This window comes from Aotus nancymaae, unplaced genomic scaffold, assembly GCF_030222135.1.
Source record: "Aotus nancymaae isolate 86718 unplaced genomic scaffold, 86718_ANA_hifiasm-v0.15.2.pri h1tg000020l, whole genome shotgun sequence".
Taxonomy (NCBI): Eukaryota; Metazoa; Chordata; class Mammalia; order Primates; family Aotidae; genus Aotus; species Aotus nancymaae.
Window position 1 is genome coordinate 42,086,796 of NW_026988432.1, and position 20,329 is coordinate 42,107,124.

A 20,329-nucleotide genomic window follows, 5' to 3' on the forward strand; every position below is an offset into this window, starting at 1 on the left:
TCACACTCATTATGATATGCATTGTGGAATAATAGAAATGCCTGTGAGAAGATTAAATGTGCAAAAATAGGAAAATAGTTATTTTAGGATGGTATTGTTATGGGTGACTTTTACCCAGGATTTTCTTTAAATGTATTATGTTACTTTTCATTAATATAATAAAAAATTTGTATAGTCAACATAAACTTTTCCTTAGTGTGACTGACTGATTATATTTCCCAAAGACAACTGTTTAGTGAGGATCAAAGCATAAAATTAAATTACCTACTAATGAGCTATTGCTTCAGTATTTGACTCTAGAACTCAGGTGACATCTGAATTATACGTCATGAGGTATAAAGTACAAGCATGTTATGTGTGGTGCAGAAACAGATTTGGATGAGAAACAAGAAGTGACACGCAGTAAAGGAATCTCAGTAACCACTTAATAGCAGATAGGATTACTCACTCAGGGAAAAGATCAATACAGCTTTTTCTCGGAGATTGGATTCAGAACCTTCCTCCCCCCATAAGAATCCATTCATGCTCAAGTCCCACTGAACTATCCATGGGTTTCACATAACATGAATACTGTATTTTCAGTTCACATTTGGTTGCGGATGTGGAATCCACGGATATGGAGGTTCGACTGCATTTATTGAAAAAAAAAAAATCATTTAAAAGTAAGCCCTTGCAGTTCAAACCCATGTTGTTCAAGGGTCAACTGTACTAGTTCCTGAAAGAGTTAAATAAAGGATGGTGCAACCCAGAAGGGATATAGAGAGAAGGGAGAAGGACTAATGATGGTTATCTCCTTGGTTCTCTGCCATCTCCTACCACCTTAACCTGTCTCTATTATCTAACAGGGATGTGCAAATGATGGCCCACAGGCCAAGTGTAGTCCACTGCCTGTTTTTGTAAATAGCTTTACTGAACACAGCCAAGCCCATTTCTTTATGTATGATCTTTGGCTGTTTTCACACTGCAATGAGTTGAAGAGTTGTGACTAAGACTTGCATGGCCAGCAAGGCAAAAAATATTTACACTTTGACTCTTCAAAGACACATTTGTCCCATATCCCTCTATACAAGGAGACTTATAAAGCAACACCTTATTTAGGTAATGGGCCATCTTTTCCTGTTATTTTTTCTTCAAAAAGCCCAGCCTGGAAGATAGGATGATCATATAATTTATCATCTAAAATGAAACATTTTGAGGGTGAAAGGGGATCCTAACTATATTCCAAGACAACAGAATTGAACCAGGACTGTCCCAGACAGACCTGACATATGGACCATCTACTAGAAAGGCTAGCAGTGCAGATCAGTTTTCAAAGGGCACTCATGATCTGCTGCTATAGATACAGAAAGCTTAGGTGGCTTCTCTTTCTGGTTCTTCTTGTTTCTAATGCCCTGAGATACCTTTCCACTGACCCCTGTCCCAATTCTGCTTTAAAGCCTGCTCTGGCCCCCAAATATTCCAGCTGTTGGGACACCATGCAGGGTACCATATCTCCACTTTTTTTTTCACTCTGTCACCCAAGCTGGAGTGTAGTGGTACGATTTTGGCTCACTGCAACATCTGCCTCCTGGGTTCAAGTGATTCTCATGCCTTAGCCACCTGAATAGCTGGGATTACAGGCATGTGCCACAATGCCCAGCTAATTTTTGTATTTTTAGTAGAGACAGGGTTTTGTCATGTTGGCCAGGGTGGTCTTGAACTCCTGACCTCAGGGCATCTGCCCACCTTGGCCTACAAAAGTTCTCCATATTTCCACTTTCACTAGAGCAACAGGGGAAAACATCTATTCATCCATATTAAATAAACTAATTATTTGAAGTCAATACAATAAATTTTATACTTGCAAATTTTAATATCAAGACAAATTCTTAGAATGCTATTCTTTTTTAAGTAGAAGAATTTCAGTTTCTCTTCTTGAATATTTAAAAAATGACCACCAGTCACAGCATTTATTACAATGAGACCCCAAAACAAATATGGTATGTTATTCATTGATTTGAGCTTTTAACATTCACCATTACTGTTTGGAGAATTACTATTTAAGAATGAGGTTTCTAATTTTATCATTGCAGAATTTTTTTTAAAAAGAAGAAAACATATATGCCCCCACACAGTTTTTAAGTAACAATGTTTGATGCTGTGGAGAAATAGGTGTAAAATAAAAGACGTTTAGAGCACGATAAAACATAGGATGTTATACCACACTTTGTGAGTCTGTTCTGTGTGAACAATAGCTCATAGCTCTGAGACCTCTCTGAATGGCTTTCCAAAGATTGCCATCTGGTGGAATTTTAGTTAGTTGTTCCTTTGTTCTAAGGGCTCCTGGAGGTGACTGTTGAAGGCATTATTTTGAGAGACTTAGAGGATGAGTTGGAAATAACTGAAGATCAAAATGATTGTGTCTAAAAGATAAATCCCAAACTAACAAAATGAGGCTTTCTAGGTTCTTCATCTCTGTCACAAGCACGCTCGCACGCTCTCACTCTCTCTCTCTTTCTGTCCTCAAAGCCAACAGAGTGGCTTTCTGGATTCTTAACAATAGCAAATAAAAATACTTTATTCACAAATAGCAATGTCATGAATTAATTTTGACCATATCTTGATATTCTACCCTCCCCACCTATCATGAATAAGATTTTCAAAATTAAACCTTAATTAATTGGCTTGACCATTTTTAGAGGAATTTCTAATAGTAGTTAATTAGCCCATAGTACACTTGAGAAATGGAATACAGTTTGAAAAATAGTGTTTCAAAACAGCATATTTACTCAAATATTGTCTTTAGTTGTATACTGGAATTTTGAAAATAAATTTGTTACAATGACAATATTACTATTCACTTTAAATTAATTTTTAAGCAAAGAGTCATGCAACATAGTTTATATAAACCTTACCTTGAGCATCCAGGCTTTCTCCCTGGCTGTTGAAATGAACTGTTCCTCTGGGAAACAGGACCCTTGGATAGTAAAAATGGAAGAAAAAAAGAAGACAGTGTAAGCATTTAATATGATGAAAATATGGTAGCAAAGAGTTATAATTTAGTTTACTGGGTGTGGCCAGCAATGGGAAAAATTTAAGGAAAAAATACATGCCAAATATCCAAAAGTCAATCAATCTTACCATATGAAAGTGATTAAGTCAGCCAGACAATAGAATTATACTCTCAATCTATATTATTAGATCAATTCTTATATTAACAGTTTATAAAAATTAATATAATTTCCATCCTATGAAAGCAATTTTTCTTTTGTTTTTCCCCTGCTCTGATAGTCTAATGTGATGGGAATCATGTTGGCAGATAACCCCAAGAAGCAGTGCCTCTAGTGGGGTATCAAATACCAATGTCAATTAAAGTATTGAATTCCCCAAACTTAGGTTTATTCAGATTTTATATCTAGTATCAACATTGGCTTATTCTAGTAGAAAAGATAATTTCGACAGGATAAGCATTATAAAACAACTTTAAAATGCATATACCAATAAGCAGTAACTTACTTTCTTTATATGAATTAGCTATTTATTTTCAAAACATGTTTTGACTAAATGAGAAAATAAGACAGCAAACAGATGAGGGACAAATCCAATTCTGGAGGTTGAGAAATGCATGAGCTTTGAGCTTGCTTTGAGAGTCCAGTGTTTAGGGGATGAATGGTTATGGAGGAGGTTGCTATGGTTCAACCGGATGCTACTATGAATGACCTGACATTCACATACGTGTGAGCCTTAACTCTCTTCCTCACTTTCCACCTAAGCCTTACTTGCTCTTCTGTGTTTTCTATGACCATTTCAGAAATGACTTTGGTGTTTATTTGGCTTAAAATCAATTGTATGAAAATATCTGTGACAGATCCAACATTATGTGATTATTCCCAGACATAGTTCTGGAGATGTTGCTGTTAGAAACTCTTTTTTTATAATTAAAAGGGAGGAGGTAGGCATTTTATAGTTTTTCTCTAAGCAGAAAAGGAGATGGTTAAAAAAAAAAGGGCAAAGAACAAAATGGCAAGTGTCAAGAGAATAAAAGTAAAGGTGACAGCTGAATTGTTATACTACTCAGTGAAGGATCTCAAAGTAATAAACAAACTTGGGCTTGTTTAAAAATCAGAAAACTCGACATGAACAGTGTACATGAATAGTCTCAAGAACTCAATTTAGGTATATTGACTATAATCTAAATTTTTCCTTCAGGTACAATAAGTAGAATTTCTTTACATATTTTGCAGCAGAATTTAATTTTATGAGTACTTTATATCTTTCCATAATTTAATGATATTTGATAAACTTAAAATTCAGATGTTAACAATATTGGTTCCCATCCACATCAGTTTCTATTCCTAAGTCCTTTAATTTTCCAGAAATTTTAACTGAATCAGAATAAAATGTTCATTTATCTACTTTATTTAATAGCACCCAGTAGCTGTGCAAACCACTGGCCACAGCTACGAAGCAGGAACATAAGGTTTCTAGTTTATCTATAAAGCAGATAATTAGCCATTAGAAAATTCAGAATTGTCCGTATACAATTAGCCTTTTTCTATTTTCTGACAATGGTCCATTGCTAATTTTTCAGCAGCTGCAATGGATCAGTTTGGAGAAGAATGACATTATTTACTGAACAACCTATGCACCAGTTATTTCACATTTTAATCTAATTTAATCCTCAAAACCATCTTATTATAAGTGAAGAAACTGAGGCTTAGAGTAGTGGGGCAATTTGCCCAATATCATGCAGCTAGAAAGGGATAGATTTTAATCGAGTCTGGCAGACCAGTATCTACCTCTTTTCTCTTTCACACTAAAATACCTTAATAGCAGTCATTTGACATAGATCAGAAATATCTGGAGAGCTTTTGCTCCACCATCATAAGTCCAGGACCTAGCATATGGCAGGTGCTCAAGAAGGCCCTGCCTTGCTTCCCACACAGCCTTTGCTAGTGGGGATAGGAGTGAGGCAAAGTTTTCTCCTGTTGTGTTTGGCCGAAGTAGAACTGTTATTGTCTGCAAGTCTCACACTTTACATAAAAACAAACTCAAAATGGAACATGGCATAATGTAAAATGTAAGTCTACAAAACTTTTACAAAACAAATAGGAGAAAATCTTTGGGATCAGGGCTGGCAAAGCATTCTTAACCTTGACACCAAAAACGCAATCTGTAAGAGGAAAAATTGGTAAATTGGACTTCAACAAAATTAAAACATTTTGCCCATGTGAAGCAGATATAAATACAAGATATAAACTGGGAGAAAATATTTGCAAGCCAAACATCTGACAAAGAACTAATGTCTAATATAAGGAACTCTTAAAATGCAACCAAATAAACCAACTTAGTTGAAAAATGGGAAAAATATGTGAACAGACATTTAACTGAAGAGGATACAGATATATAGAGACCAGATAATATGAAATCATATGCAACATTATTAGCCTATAGGTAAAAGAAAATTAAAACTACAATGAGACATCACAACATACCTATCAGAATGGCTAAAATAAAAATAGTGATAACACTAAATGTTGGTGAGGGTTTGAAGAAACTAGATCACTCACATATTGCTTGTGAGAATGTAAAATGGTAGAGCTACTGTGGAAAACAGTTTCGTAGTTTTAAAAGCTAAACATGCAACTACCATATCACCCAGCAATTGCTCATTTTGGCATTTACTCTAGAGAAATGAAAACTTGTTTATAGCAGCTTTATACATAGTAGCCCAAAACTGGAAACCACCCAGATATCCTTCAACAGGTTAATGGTTAAACAAACTGTGCTACATCCAAACTTCAGAATACTACCCAGCAATAAAAAGGAACCAACTATTGATAGAAAGTAACAGCCTGAATGAGTCTACAGAGAATTAGGCTGAGTGAAAAAAGAAAGTCCCCAAAAGTTATATACTGCATAAATCCATTTATCTAACATTTTTAAAATGGGAAAACTATAGAAATGGAGCACAGATTAGTGGTTGCCAGGGGTTAAGGAGAGGGTGATTATAAAAGGCAACACAAGTATTTTTGTGGTGATGGAAATGTTCTGAACCTTGATTGTATCGACATCAATACCCTGGGTATGACATTGTGCTATAGGTTTGCAAGATGCTATCAAGGCAGATTGGTTAAAGAATATATGGGATCTCTCTGTATTATTTCTTACAGTGACATCGTAATGTACAATTATCTAAAAATAAATTTTAAAAAATCAGGTGATTGAACAGGAACTAGAATTGAGCAAGATACCTCAGTGTTATTTTCTTACCTTTTCAAAGAAAAGCAAAAGCCCCAAAGCAGTGGGCATGATGGATCAGGACTTTGCTCCACTTTTCACAGATCCAAGAAACAAAGTAACTCACTCACTAATTTAGCATTAAGAAACCACTGCCAATGTTCTGCTATCCAATCTTGCCTATGTTGGAATTTTCTTTGCTATATTTCCCTTTCTCCCTCGTTTACCTTCTCAATCTATCAAAATTCACTATACATATATTCAAAACCAGAAATGAGTTTGAAGTAGCAGCATAATACATCATATACATCAAGCACCCTTTGTATCCTCCCCCCTTTTTTTTTGAGATGGAGTCTTGCTCTTTCGCTCAGACTAGGGTGCAGTGGCTCCATCTCTGCTCACCGCAACCTCCAACTCCTGGGTTCAAGTGATTCTCATGCTTCAACCTCCCGAGTAGCTGAGATTACAGACATATGCCACCACACCTGACTCATTTTTGTATTTTTTAGTAGTGATGGGGTTTCACCATGTTGGCCAGGCTGGTCTTGAACTCCTGGCCTCAAGTGAGGACACCTGCCTCAGCCTCCCAAAATGCTGGGATTACAGGCATGAGCCATGGCACCTGGCTGATACATCCTGTATTTTTTAATGGATCTCTTATACCCTTAAGTTCATACTATCTAGGAATTTTCAAAATTTTCCAAAATATCCACATCTTATTTGCATAGAAATGGAATATTTAACATTTATTTTTACAGATGGGGTCTTTGCAATGATGCCCAAGCTAGAGTACAAGAGTCTACTCACAGGTACAATCATAATGTACTGCACTCTTGACCTTCTGGGCTCAAGCGATCCACCTGCCTCCACATCTTAAGTCACTGGGACTATAGGAAGTCACTGGGACTACAGGTACATGTATGGAGTGGAATTTTATCCTATGTGGTACTATTTTATGAATGACAAAGCAGGTGTTCTATATTTAAAACTGGAGCACACACTAAATAAGAACAGAACTTTAATTACCAACACACACAAAGGAACTTGCATAGACCCATTTCATGTTTGGAAAGATCATATTGACTTTTATTCTTTAGCCATTTTGAGCACTAGGGCAGCTCCTTAGAAATGAACAGCCATAAGCCAGCTGCTTCCTCTGGCTTATGGCTCTGCTTATTTGTTGGTTTTGTTTTTATTGAAAAGACCAAACATCTTTGTTAGGATAAGAGTCATGACTCTTTAACAAAGCACATTCTCTGTTTCTACAAAGGTCCATTTTCCCCATCCTCTAGAAATTTCAATTCCTCTTTCCTTGACAAACAAATCCAGAATTCCAGCATCCCATGCCTAAGGCATAGCAGCAGAACCTCTATCCTAGCTAAGGAGTCCCCCGATCCTCTGGCAAAGACTGCTACTTTCATGTCTGCCCATAAAACCACAGGAACATAAAAGATATATGAAAATCTTTTATATATTGAATAAACAACATGTTTGTAAAATACTTCAAATCATGCCATGCCATTGAAAAAATATTTTATTCTTTCTTCATTGCTATGTGCTTAGCCAATGAGGCTTCTGGTCAACACAAGGTTAAAGCATCCTTCTCACAAAGAGACAGCATTACCACCTTTCCAGCTGTTCACAGCTTTTCCAAGAAGAGAACACTACTGGGGCCTGAGCCCAAGTTTTCCTCTAAGGAGTTTACTAAGCTGTCTTTGGATCTCCAGAATAAGCTGTATTCTGAATTACAAACTCCCCATGGCCATTTGAGATATTGAATCTCTTCAGTTGTAGATCACATTCTTTAGTGTGGGAGGTCCATAGCTTTCTAGGAATAAAGCAGCTTGCAGCATTAGCAGAAGGTCACAGGGCATTAATCCTGAGGTGGAGCCTACTAGATATCAACCTTTCAGAGAGCTCTGCCTCCACCACACACCGCCTCAATTAGTGGTCTTGGACTGGGCTCAGGGCCTTCTCTAGGGGCAGCAGAGGGGAGGCCCAGACCTCCTCCCCTCTCCTGTGCAACTCCCCCAGGACAAGACTGCCAGGAAGCACAGAGCTGAGCATACATCAGGGAAACCAAAAACCAAATGAGCATATCTGGCAAGTAAAGGAGGTCAGATTACACTGAATCTTGGGTTAAGTCTGGTACAACTCATTCTTCTCCTTAAGAAAGACAAACCACCAAATGATCCATATTGTATATTTAAGGACTTCAAAAAAACTTATAGCTCACTGCTAAAGGGATTTTGGTGGTATAATAAGAATCGTAATGACAATCCCCAGAAAATACCTAAAATGATAGCTGTAATAAAATAAAAATTCAGTTCTTTTCATAGAAATATAGCCTAGCTAGCCCCTTCTTCTTGGAATCATCGTTTATCCATCTGCTACTTTCCATGTGAATCAGAATTAAAATGTTTTTTAAGATTGCCCTTTCTATTTTAGAATAGAATATTTATAGTGCTCAATGTACAAAAGTAAAATTCTTTCAAAATATTACACGAGACAAAACTACATGAGAAGTAACACATACATTATAGTTCTGTAAAATGTTTTATAGTTACATTATTTTCACATCCTTTTATCCATTTTTAATCAGATATCTTTGAAAATAGAGTCATGAGCATAGAATAGCTCCTCTCTTCATATGTGCAATTGATAATGAAATGTGGCAGAATGCATATTAAGTGGCAGAATGCATGTTACATGGCAAAGTAGCACAAAAAGAGGTTCGATTTCAGGTTCAATTTCAGAGCTCAGGGTTCAAGTTTAGTGTTCGGGTCATAGTAGAAACTAAAGACCTGCTTCTATTCTTGCTGTCTTTATAGTCTGGAATTCCTTTGACCATCCAAAGAAAAACACAATAACATACTAAAGTGTTACATGTGACATCTAAGTAAGACTTTGACAGCAGCAAAAGGGCTAAAAGACCTTGGCCATCAAGGGCTGCTGTGGCCTTTTGCAAGGCATTGCGCTCTGTGGAAATCTTTCAAATTTTTTTTTTAACATTTTTGGCCAAGTCCATTAAAAATGCTGGTAAGTGGATGGAACTTGTGGAGACATGCAGGAATGTGTGCATAGCCTCTGTCCATAAGTTTTCTATTTGAGCCAATGTGAAAACTCCAGGATGCTGATATAACAAACAGCTCTGCCTTGGGGTCCCTGCCATAGGGTCTGGGGTTTGCCTTACAAAGGAATCTACCTTTTTTTTTTTTTTTTTTTAAGATGGAGTCTTGCTCTGTTGCTCAGGCTGGAGTGCAGTGGTGCAATCTTGGCTCACTGCAACCTCCACCTCCCGGGTTCAAGCCATTCTCCTGCCTCAGTCTCCCAAGTAGCTGGGATTACAGGTGCACACCACCACGCCTGGCTAATTTTTTTGTATTTTCAGTAGAGTTGGGGTTTCACCATGTTGGTTAGGCTGGTCTCAATCTTCTGAGCTTGTGATCCACCCAACTTGGCCTCCCAAAGTGCTGAGATTACAGACATGAGCCACTGCACCTGGCCAGAATCTACTTTTAAAAGGTTTGGGGCCCACATCAGTAACTAAATTCCTTGATAGAAAAAAAATTCATGCTGAATTCCACTCAACTAAGAAATGTCCTGTTGAAGTTGTGGAGCAGATGCCTCAATTCCACTGTTATTGATAAAACAGCTACTGGGGAAATCAATATATTAATGGAAATAAATCCAAGTACAACTTGAAAATATTTCTTAAAGGCTTTTCCTTCAGTAATTATACTTGCTTATAGCTCTTAGTTTTGCAAAATGATTTTATATATGTCACATCACCCAGATCTGGAAAATGTAATTTTTTTGTTGTTGTTTGAGATGGAGTCTCGCTCTTGTCACCCAGCCTGGAGTGCAGTGGTGCACTCTCAGCTCACTACAACCTCCGCTTTCTGGGTTCAAGCAATTCTCCTGCCTCAGCTCCTGGATGGCTGGGATTAGAGGTGACTGCCACCATGCCCAGCTAATTTTTGTATTTTTAGTAGAGATGAGGTTTCACCATGTTGGCCAGGCTAGTCTCAAGCTCCTGACCTCAGGGGATCTGCCCCATTCAGCCTCCCAAAGTGCTGGGATTAAAGTCATGAGCCACTGCACCTGGCTGAAATTGTTTTTTTTTTTTGAGATGGAGTCTCACTCTGTTGCCAGGCTGGAGTGCAGTGGCGCAATCTCTGCTCACTGTAACCTCCGCCTTCCGGGTTCAAGTGATTCTCCTGCCTCAGCCTCCCAAGTAGCTGGAATTATAGGTGCACACCACCATGCCCAGTTTTAGTAGAGACGGGGTTTCACCATGCTGGCCAGACTGGTCTCAATCTCCTGACCTTGTGATCCACCTGCCTTGGCCTCCCAAAGTGCTGGTATTACAGGCATGAGCCACAGTGCCTGGCTGAAATTGTTTCTTTTATTACTTCTTCTAGAGGTTCACTCTGCTTGCCTTTTAGTTAGCTGCTTTTCTCTCCTTATGCTTTTTCCTGAAGAACTCTAATTTGGTACCAAGTTGAAGAGTCAGAGCTCTAATTGTGCTTCTCAAACTTTTCAAAAAATCATCTTCTTCACTCCTCCTCCCCACTCACAAGGAGTCTTCTTATCTCCTAAGGATACTAAGAAATCCTTTAGGATCCCCTAAATGCTATGGAATAAGATTTTGTCCACAAAGGTTAACCTTTGGAGGCCACAAGCCATTGTAATATCCAATTTTCATTCCCCTTGAGAGTTTACGCTATAATACATTTGAGCAAACAGGCATTACTGAGCATCTCTATTTGTCAGGAGAGGTAGGGATACAAAGATGAATAAGGTAGGTCACTGCCCTCCTATGTTGCAAGTTGTAAGCTTCCCCACTTCCCTTTTTTTAAGCATAACATCATGAAATGAAGAGGATTATTAACCCCACCCTTTAGGTGAAGAAACTGAGGTTCAGGAAGCTTGTTTCTTGCATGAGATCATTCAGCTAGTAAAGGACAGAGTTGAGACCTAAACACTGGTCTTGTGATTCCAAATCACAGACTTTTCTCATAAATATCATATATATCCTATATATATCAGGCTTCCTTTGCATATTAGTTTTAAATTCAATTTCATATATTTGAAGCAACAGGGTACCACATTTCAGACCTCTTAAGACTTTTTATGCAAAGTTTCTATCCTTTCATTTGTTCAACATATTAGCCACTTATTAGTAGCTACAATACACCAGGTGCTGTGCTAAGTATGTCACATGCATCAGTTCATTTACTCCTCCTGATAACCCTATAAGGGGTGTTATTCTTTGTCCTGTCTCATAGATGCATGAACTGAGGCTTCCAACCCATGTTTGTTGTACTTTGAAGCTGGGACTCTTGAGTGCCACCATACACACCTATTAGATTCCAAGTACTATGTTTGGTGCTGGGATTCTAAGGGTAAACAATACACAGAACAACCACCCAGAACTTAAGTCTACTTGGGTAACCACCTAAGCTCCGCCTCGTGCCAGATCAGCTGTGGCATTAGATTCTTATAGGAGCACGAACCCTATTGTGAACTGCGCATATGTCGGATCTAGGTTGCCTGCTCCTTATGAGAATCTAATGCTTGATGATCTGAGGTGGAACAGTTTCATCCCAGAACCATCTCTCATCCTCCACCCCACTCCAAGTCTTTGGAAAAATTGTCTTCCACGGAGCTGGTCCCTGGTGCCAAAAAGGTTGGGGACTACTGAGGTAACAGATAACAAAATAATTATATCCTGGGGTGTGAATGCAATGATATTGACAGCAGGAGTGAAAAAACAAAAAGGAAAAATTTCTGACTGCAGTTTTCTTGGAGAGCATATAGAGTTTGAAGATCATTTGTTTTTCTCACTCTGAAAATTAGATGAAAACAAGCATTTTAACTATCAGGTTCATCTGTGACAGTGCTTTCCTGACTTTATGAATCGCCTGGGAATTTTGTTAAAATGCAGGTCATGAGTCAGTAAGTCTGTGGGTTGGGGGGTATGAGAATCTGCCTTTCTAAAATCTTCTAGATGATGCTGCTGGTCTAGAGACCATACCTTGAGTTGCAAGGCACACACTGTCTGTGCTTCAGAGTTCTTTCCAAAATCTGCTATGGTGGCAGATTAACATATACTTGGTAAAGGAGCCATTCACTCACATGATCCTGAGATAAACTAATATATAGCTTACACCTTACTACCAAACAATGGACACAAACATATAGCTTAGAACTTACCACCAAACAAGCATAATGAAGGATGTGAAGTCCATCCTCGGTGCACACCACTTTTTTCTTGCTCCTCTTTTCTGTATTTATCCCTAGCTCCCAGTTGGAACATACTCACACAGTGTTCCAGGTTCTTAGGGAAGTTCCCCCCTTTTGAAGATGATATGTATTTAATTGATTAACTAGTTTGTACAAATGCATTAGAGAGTGTTTTTAACAAAAACTTGTTCTTTTTTTCTGCTGACCCAAATGGCTGTCTCTGGATCCTGTTACATGAGCACCCTTAATGAAGCCACTGTTATTTTTCTTTGTGTAGACAATTGGATCAGCTGAAGCTGCCACACATATATCCAGTGTGCTTGAGAGATAGGAAGATGCTTGGATGTCCTGCCAAATTCTGTGAAGAGCAAACAATGAGCTAAAAACTTAAAAACTTTGCATTACTTGTTTCCACAACTGTATACTGTACTGGGATCATTAATCTACCTAAACTTGTCAGGTTCAAAATGACTTTTGAGATTGCCTACACTTTATAAAAACATTCTTCTCTTGGGACACTTGCATTTTCAAACTGAGGGAAAAGAAGTGGCCACAGATGCTAGAATATCAACAGTCCTCATCTACAGTGAGATGTGTCCAGAAAATGTATTTAACTAAGTTTTTAAAACTCTATGCATGTTTCCACGGAAATATGAGGCGGTTAGAGGTTAAGATACTGGCATAAGTTAATACCTTTATGAGTTAAAGAGATCTTTGAGGGTTACCCTCAGAATCCAACTATCATTTGTAAAGCTATCTTGTATAAAGAGCATTGGGACTTGGGGTAACATTCTCTGGGTTTGAAGTTTTCCCAATTATGTGTCTTTGGGTATGCCACTTAAACTCTGGGACCCAGTTTTTACAATTTTCTGTAAAGTACAGCTCCTTAAAGAGCTGCTCCTACATACAAATATTCTTTGGCAACTATAAATTTCTATGCAAATGGAAAATACTTATTAAGTTTATTATTATTAAATTATTGAATCTGAACATATCTACTTGGACCTGACTATAAGGACATACAATATTAAAATAGAATCAAATTTAAGGAAAACAGCTTCAACAGAATGGGAGGGAATACCTATTTTCAGGGATCATGTAAATATGGCCTCAATGAAAAGGGCCCCAAGGAATCCTTGGAGCAGGACCCTCTCTGGCCTTTCTGGCTCTGCTGAGGTCTTTTTTGCTGCCTCTTCTGTAGTACATGACCTTGGCAAACCCCAGTTTGATCACCATCCCTCTAAGGTTGGCAGCCTAGGAAAAGGAAAAGCAAAAAACAGAAACCAAAAACCAAAACTATCATTTGACCACAACCGAGACTTTTCCTGTTAGCTTGATGATGAATAGTGCTCATAAGGTTGCCGTAGGGATTACATGTTTTGCAGTTATCACTTCATCTAACTCAGTGCTTAATGTCTTTACTTCCCTCAAAAGTTTTTGGACGCTAGAAAAGCTGGTTTTTTTTTTTTCTTTCTTGCTCCCTGCCACCGTCCTGCACGGTGTTTCCTTTTTCATTCCCCACAGGGACAGCAAATGTCTCCCCATCCTCCCAGTTAGTACAACGTGCTTGAGAGCTGGGAAGCAGCTCAGAGGATCTGCAAAACACTGTCAAAAGCAAATGATATGCTATAAACTAAACTTTGCAATTACTAGTGGTTTTAGTAAAAAAAAATTCCATGCCTGTTTTTTATCTATAAATTGGGATTAAATTAGATGATCTCCACGGTTGCTCTAAGCTCTAAAACACTATTATTCATTCAAATTTGTTATTTGGCATAACGAAGGGTGCATATTTCAAGAGTTATGTACTGATTTTGTGAGACCTTCTCTGTCAACACTGATTATGCCAGACGTTCAAGATGGCTGGAACACAACTAGCCTCATTTGTTCCCATCAGGAGTGAGAAGGTGCCATGGAGCTGTACCTCTGGTCCAGAGTGCAGTAACACCACGGCCTGGTCAGGGGAAGGCTTTTCTCATCACAGACCCCTCCTTGGGCACCATTTGGCATTAATTTTTAGGTGCCAGGTCCATAAAAGAAATGATTCCCACTTCTGTTCACAACTGTTGATGTATGGTCTTTCTATACTCACTAGCGTGACTCCACTACAATCTTAAAAAGTCCCTTTGTATCAGGCTCAAAGAAAAGGTTTGTTATAGCTGGTTCACTCCCTGTGTTTTAAGTCTATTTCCTTATTGTTCTTGCATGCTCTGGTGCCTCGGGTAGGTACTTGCATGCCATATCAGTGCCCAGGCCAGGCACAATGGTTCACTCCTGTAATCCCAACACTTTGGAAGGCAGAGGCAGGAAAATCTCTTGAGCCGAGGAGATCTAGACCACCCTGGGTAACAAAGCATGACCTTCTCTTTATTAAAAGTAAAAAAGAAAAAGCCAGGAATGGTGGTGTATGCCCATAGTCCCAGCTACTTGGGAGGATCACTTGAGCCCAGGAGTTTGAAGCTGCAGTGAGCTATGTCTACATCATTGCACTCCAATCTAGGCAACAGAGCAAGATCCTGTCTCACTCACTCATTCATTCATAAATCAGTGTCTAGTAATTGTGCAGTAGCAGAAAATCACAAGATACAGGCCTTAGTGTCTTGACCTATGTCTTGAGGCAGCACAATCCAACTCACTGCTGGACTCGATCAGTGTTTCTGCTTTTTCCATGTCTTCCCTTATCTCTAACAGGACATAATATGTGAACTTTTTATTTGTCAGCCTAGGCCACCTGAGGAAGAGACGACCCAACACTAAGAACCACATGCAAAGGGAAACGTGAGCTCAGGAAGTTTTCTGAGCGGGTGCTTTTTAAAATGTGTCTGTTCTGCGGAAATCAGACTGCTTTCATATTTTGAGAAGCTATAATGGCATTCTCCATATGTTGAATGGATGTTTAAACTTATCACTGCATCTGTCTATTCCAATTTAAAGAATTCAATGTGCTAATGGACTAACAAAACTGAATGTTTTCCTCATGTTTAAAATGTAATGTATGGATTCTCCAAAGGAAAAAAAATATAGTTCCCACTCTATTTTCTTTTTTTTTTAATTATAAGAAAATGAATTAACAAACACCTTTCAGAGCACTGGGATATTTTGTGGAGAGAGGATGGGTAAAGTTATGTAGGATGCTTTCATTTCATTGTGAGAGGGGAAGTCACAAAGGTGAATTGAGTTGGCTTAGATTGTGCTTTAAGCACAGCCTCGGGCAAGAATTAGGTCCCTTGACAATCAGTTCAAATTGACTTATTCATATAATAAAGAACAATAAGAATGATGCTGTGCCCAACTTGCAAAAGTTTTGAGTGAAGATGATTGCACAGACTTTGAACTAAGCTGGGTAGTTAAAGGCAACCATTCTTCGTCTTAATTCATATTTTCTTTGGAATATTTTAGTAGTTATTGTTGCTTCCACTTTATCATTTCTCTAATTCTATTTGTCTGTAATACTTTTGCTGTTTTGTTTTAATTTCTAGAGCATCTACTCATGATTAGTAACAATATTTATGTAATTTTTCAGCTAGAGAAATCAGCATTCAAAAGTCTCTCAACCAAAGTCACACAAAATTATTAACAGGGTGGTAATAAAGCTCAGGGCTATGAATCATTCTTTAATGTTAAAAGCAAACTCAAAATATGAAAAACAAAAAAAATTCACACGGCTTTTAGATTCCAATAGCAACCCTTAAAACACCACTAGGCCTTACAAGAATATGGTGTTAAAAATCTCTTCCCATTGGGATGGGCCACAAACCCCACGGGAAAATATGACTCAAATGGAGTTAGGCCTGATATTATAGAACACATAACACAATGATTGTTTTACCTATCCCTCATGGGTTACCTGCGTTGGATTGCTCAACAAGGTATACTCTAAAGGTGTCAGATGACTCTTAACAAACCCCACCCAAAGTCTCAGGTCTGGGCAAATTACCATGAATAGCATCATCACAGACACTCAGATAAGAGGTTCAGGAAAGACAACCTAATACACTCTTCCACAAAAGAGATGAACCTGACTAACTCCAATTCGCAACTTGGCTGGAGTTGTGTCCATGGTGATGGGTAAGGATAATACAGCAGTAGACTCCCAAGAGGAGAAAAACGGCCACACATTCTGGAATATAATTATACTCCTTTTAGTCTTGAGGTCTGTGTGGCTAATTGTGAGAGCTGTTGGTAAGCAGTACCAGGAGCCTCTCGTTCCTTTCAAATAAGGCAAATAATAGTTCTGTAGAACAGACGTTTCTTGTTTCTGAGCACGACTTGGTTCCAAAGCTGTAATCAGTCTCTCCTGTTACTCAAAACAGGCTCAGTGAACGAACCCAGAAACAGAAAACCAAACGATGCATGTTCTCACTTAGAAGTGGGAGCTAAACATTGGTTATACATGGACGTAAAGATGGGAACAAGGGACTCTGAGGACTACAAGAGGGAACTGGGGGAGAGAGAGAGAGAAGAGGAAGAAGTGGGAGGAAAGAGGGAGGAGGAGGTGGACAAAGGTTGAAAAACTACTTGTTGGATACTGGGCTCATTACCAGGGTAATGTGTTCAATTGTACCCCAAACCTCAGCATCATGCAATATACCATTGTAATAAATTTGCATGTACCCCCTGAATCTAAAATAGAAGCTGAAAAAGAAAAAGCAGAGGCTCAGGAGCTGATCCTCCCTCCATCAGCTTATCTGTCCCCAAGTTCACAAAACATTCCTTCCACAATGAAAAGACCAAGGTATCCATGGATACAGTGAAAGCTCCCTATAGTTCAGTTATTGCTTAATGCTTTTCTGCTTTTCCTTTTATAGAGATGGAGTCTCAGTATGTTGTCCAGGCTGGCCTTGAAATCCTGGCCTCATGCAATCCTCCTGCCTTATCCTGCCAAAGTGTTGGGATTACAGGCATGAGCCACCACACCCAGCCTGATGAATTTTAATATACATTTAAGTCATATTCTACATCAATGTAGAAGTATCATGCTTTTGACTATCTAAATTTTAAAACAAACATCTAAAAAAATTCCCTAGGGCATCAGTGGTTTACATTGAATGTAGGGCTGGATGAAATTTATCATAGATGAGAGTCAGGATTGGAGAAAAAAGTCACATCTGAGATTTTAGATAAGAAATGTGGGTTTTTCTAACTGAAAAAAAATGACCTACATTAAGATCCAGATAAAAATATCCTAACACTTGTCAGAGTTAGAAATCAATTCTCCAACAGTCCACCATTTAGCTTTCCTAGGGTTCCTTACCCTCTCCTGTCAGATAACCATTTTCTTCCTTCTAAACCCTTACCAAAACCTGCCAACTGGTCAACCCTCACACCAAGTCTCAAATGCCATTCCTCTCAGAGGTATTAGTATTTAACAAAGAAGAAGAAATGAAGTTTTTGGCAGTGGACTTCCAGGAATTATTCACAGAGAGGCATTCCCCATCAAGCATGTTTTTTAATAAGGAAGATTGCAACAAAAGGGAATCCTCTGACAAACTTCAGTCCCATGGTAGAGAACACCCCTTCTGAGTGCACAAGAAGATTCTCATTGCAATTCTTCATCTACAAATCATTGAACTGGAAAATGAAACAATTCCCAAAGTTAAAATTGTGTGTCAAGCACTGTGCTAGAATCTGGGGATGTGGAGACGAATACAAGTTTATTGCAATCTTCAGTGGATTGACATGCAGTGGGGATGAAAAGCAAACCACATATGGGCCACCTAACTCACCCCACTGAGATGGGTGGAGGCCATGGTTAAGGAGGTCAGAAAAGGCTTTCCACATCAATGTCTCTCAAATATTAATGCAGAACAACAGATCACCTGAGGATCCTCCTAAAGTGCAGATTCTGATTGAGAATGTCCAGGGAAGACCCTGAAGTTCTGCATTTATAAGATGCTCCCAGGTGATGCTGATCCCACTGGTCAGAGGACCATGATTTAGAGAGAGAGAGAATGAATGAATGAATGTCTCACTTTGTCTCCCAGGCTGTAGTGCAGTGGTGTGATCATAGCTCCCTGCAGCCTTGAACTCCTAGGCTCAAGTGATCCTCCTGCCTCAGCCTTCTAAGCATCTGGGACTATAAGCACAGCACCATGCCTGACAAATTTTTAAATTTTTTTTTGGTAAACACGGGGTCTTGCTATGTTACCCAGGCTGGTCTTGAACTTCTAGCCTCAATCAGTCCTCCTGCCTCAGCCTCCCAAAGTGCTAGCATTATAGGTATGAGCCACCATACACAGATGAACCATACTTTTTGCATACCAAGAACCTGAGATAGGACAATGCTCAAGCTTGAATCAACCCAGACATCCAAGACAGAAGAGCAAGTGAAGGCACAGGCAAAGACCCCAAAGCTAGAAAAATTAAGTTGGATACAAGGAAAATTAAAAATGCTAAGGAAACATTTTACATAAGACATTGTTGAACATAAATTCAGACAAGAAGAGCTTTACATAATAATAAAAATGGTTTTTGTAATAGTTGTATGAGGGTGGTTAACGTTAGGAGTTCTTCCTCCCACACCCCTCCTTCCTATTTTGGTTTGGACTCTTACTAATGAATTTATGTTTATTTATTAAAACAACAAAAGTATAAATAGATTTCTTCTTTGTGTGCTAGTGGGGTAAATTCTGCCCTGGGATGTTTTAAAAAAATGACCATGCAGGCTCTTCCAATTTGGGGTTGTATATTTGGATAAGATAAAGAGCTACTTAATAATTAATCACAATTATGTAATAATGTGGTAGTAATCATTTTTTGGGAGTGAGTGCAGGCAAGATTATACAGAGTTCTGGCAGTAAAATAATAATAATAATAATAATAATAATCCTATGTTTTGAATTCACAGAGCAATGTCTGATGAGGAATCCATTGCTTGGTGCCCTGGAGCACATCACTGTTCCCTAGCCATGAGGAGAACTTTAAGGTTCTCCTCAGCAGAAGGGAGTGTGTGGCTGATGTGGACATACATAGCCAGCAGCTACATGTAAGATACATGCTCTGTAGCTTCGTTCCCAGTGTGTAGATGGAACTGTTAAATGAACATCACCTTTCTTCCAAATCAGGCAGGTTGCAGGAAACCACATCCTATAATATTTAGTCAACTGCCAGCCCTACCTGAAGCAGATCACCAAACAAGTCTTAGGACATCATTGTACGGCCTACAGTCATAAAGATGTACACACATGTTATCTGATCTTGTAACTCTCGTCAGACTTCACTTTCTCTATTTGACAGATGAAAAAACTCAGTTTGAGGGATGTTGATGAAGGATGTTAATGACATTTCTAAAGTCACCCAGTTAGCAGCAGAACCAGTTTTAAAACTCAGGCTACATTCTTGCTCCAATTTCAGAATTCTTTCTATGATATAGTACTATAACTTCTAAAAGACAGGAAAGTAGGAATAAAGAAGTGAGGTTTTGGAACTCAAAAAGAATTATCTGTGTACTTTTTTTTTGTTACTTTTAAAAACTTTAAATTCCACAAGAATAGTTTGGAACCTCCCATAGGCCCAACTGGATCTCCTTTTGTCCAGTTTTAGAGGAACCTGGGAATACAAATATATAAATATATGGTATTGGCATATAAATACTGTTCCGTAAGTTACAATAATAAAACGAAGCATGAAAGAGAATTGCTGGTGATCCGAGGTCCAGGAATTGTGATTCACCTAATTTACAGGTTGTTAATCAAGGACAACCCAGAATTTTGTACTATGCTGTTCATTTAGTCCATGAGAGTCTTTGAAAAAATTCACTTATAGGCTGGGTGTGGTGGCTCGTGCCTGTAATCCCAACACTTTGGGAGGCCAAGGTGAGTGGGCTGTTTGTCCCCAGGAGTTTGAGACCAGCCTAGGCAAC

The 20,329-nt window shown here is 38.6% G+C and overlaps 1 protein-coding gene across 2 annotated transcripts in view; it reads right to left on the reverse strand.

The window, feature by feature from the left end:
• The window catches only part of MAPRE2 (microtubule associated protein RP/EB family member 2), a 165,437-nt gene that overhangs the window by 135,991 nt on the left and 9,117 nt on the right, over window positions 1–20,329 (reverse strand). For both annotated transcript variants that reach the window (XM_012447244.2, XM_012447243.2), the window contains exon 2: window positions 2,895–2,956. Coding sequence is in view for 1 of the 2 variants with exons in the window: in XM_012447243.2 (XP_012302666.2) it covers window positions 2,895–2,956 (62 nt within the window). In the remaining variant the exon portion in view is untranslated. The remainder of the gene's footprint in view (window positions 1–2,894; window positions 2,957–20,329) is intronic.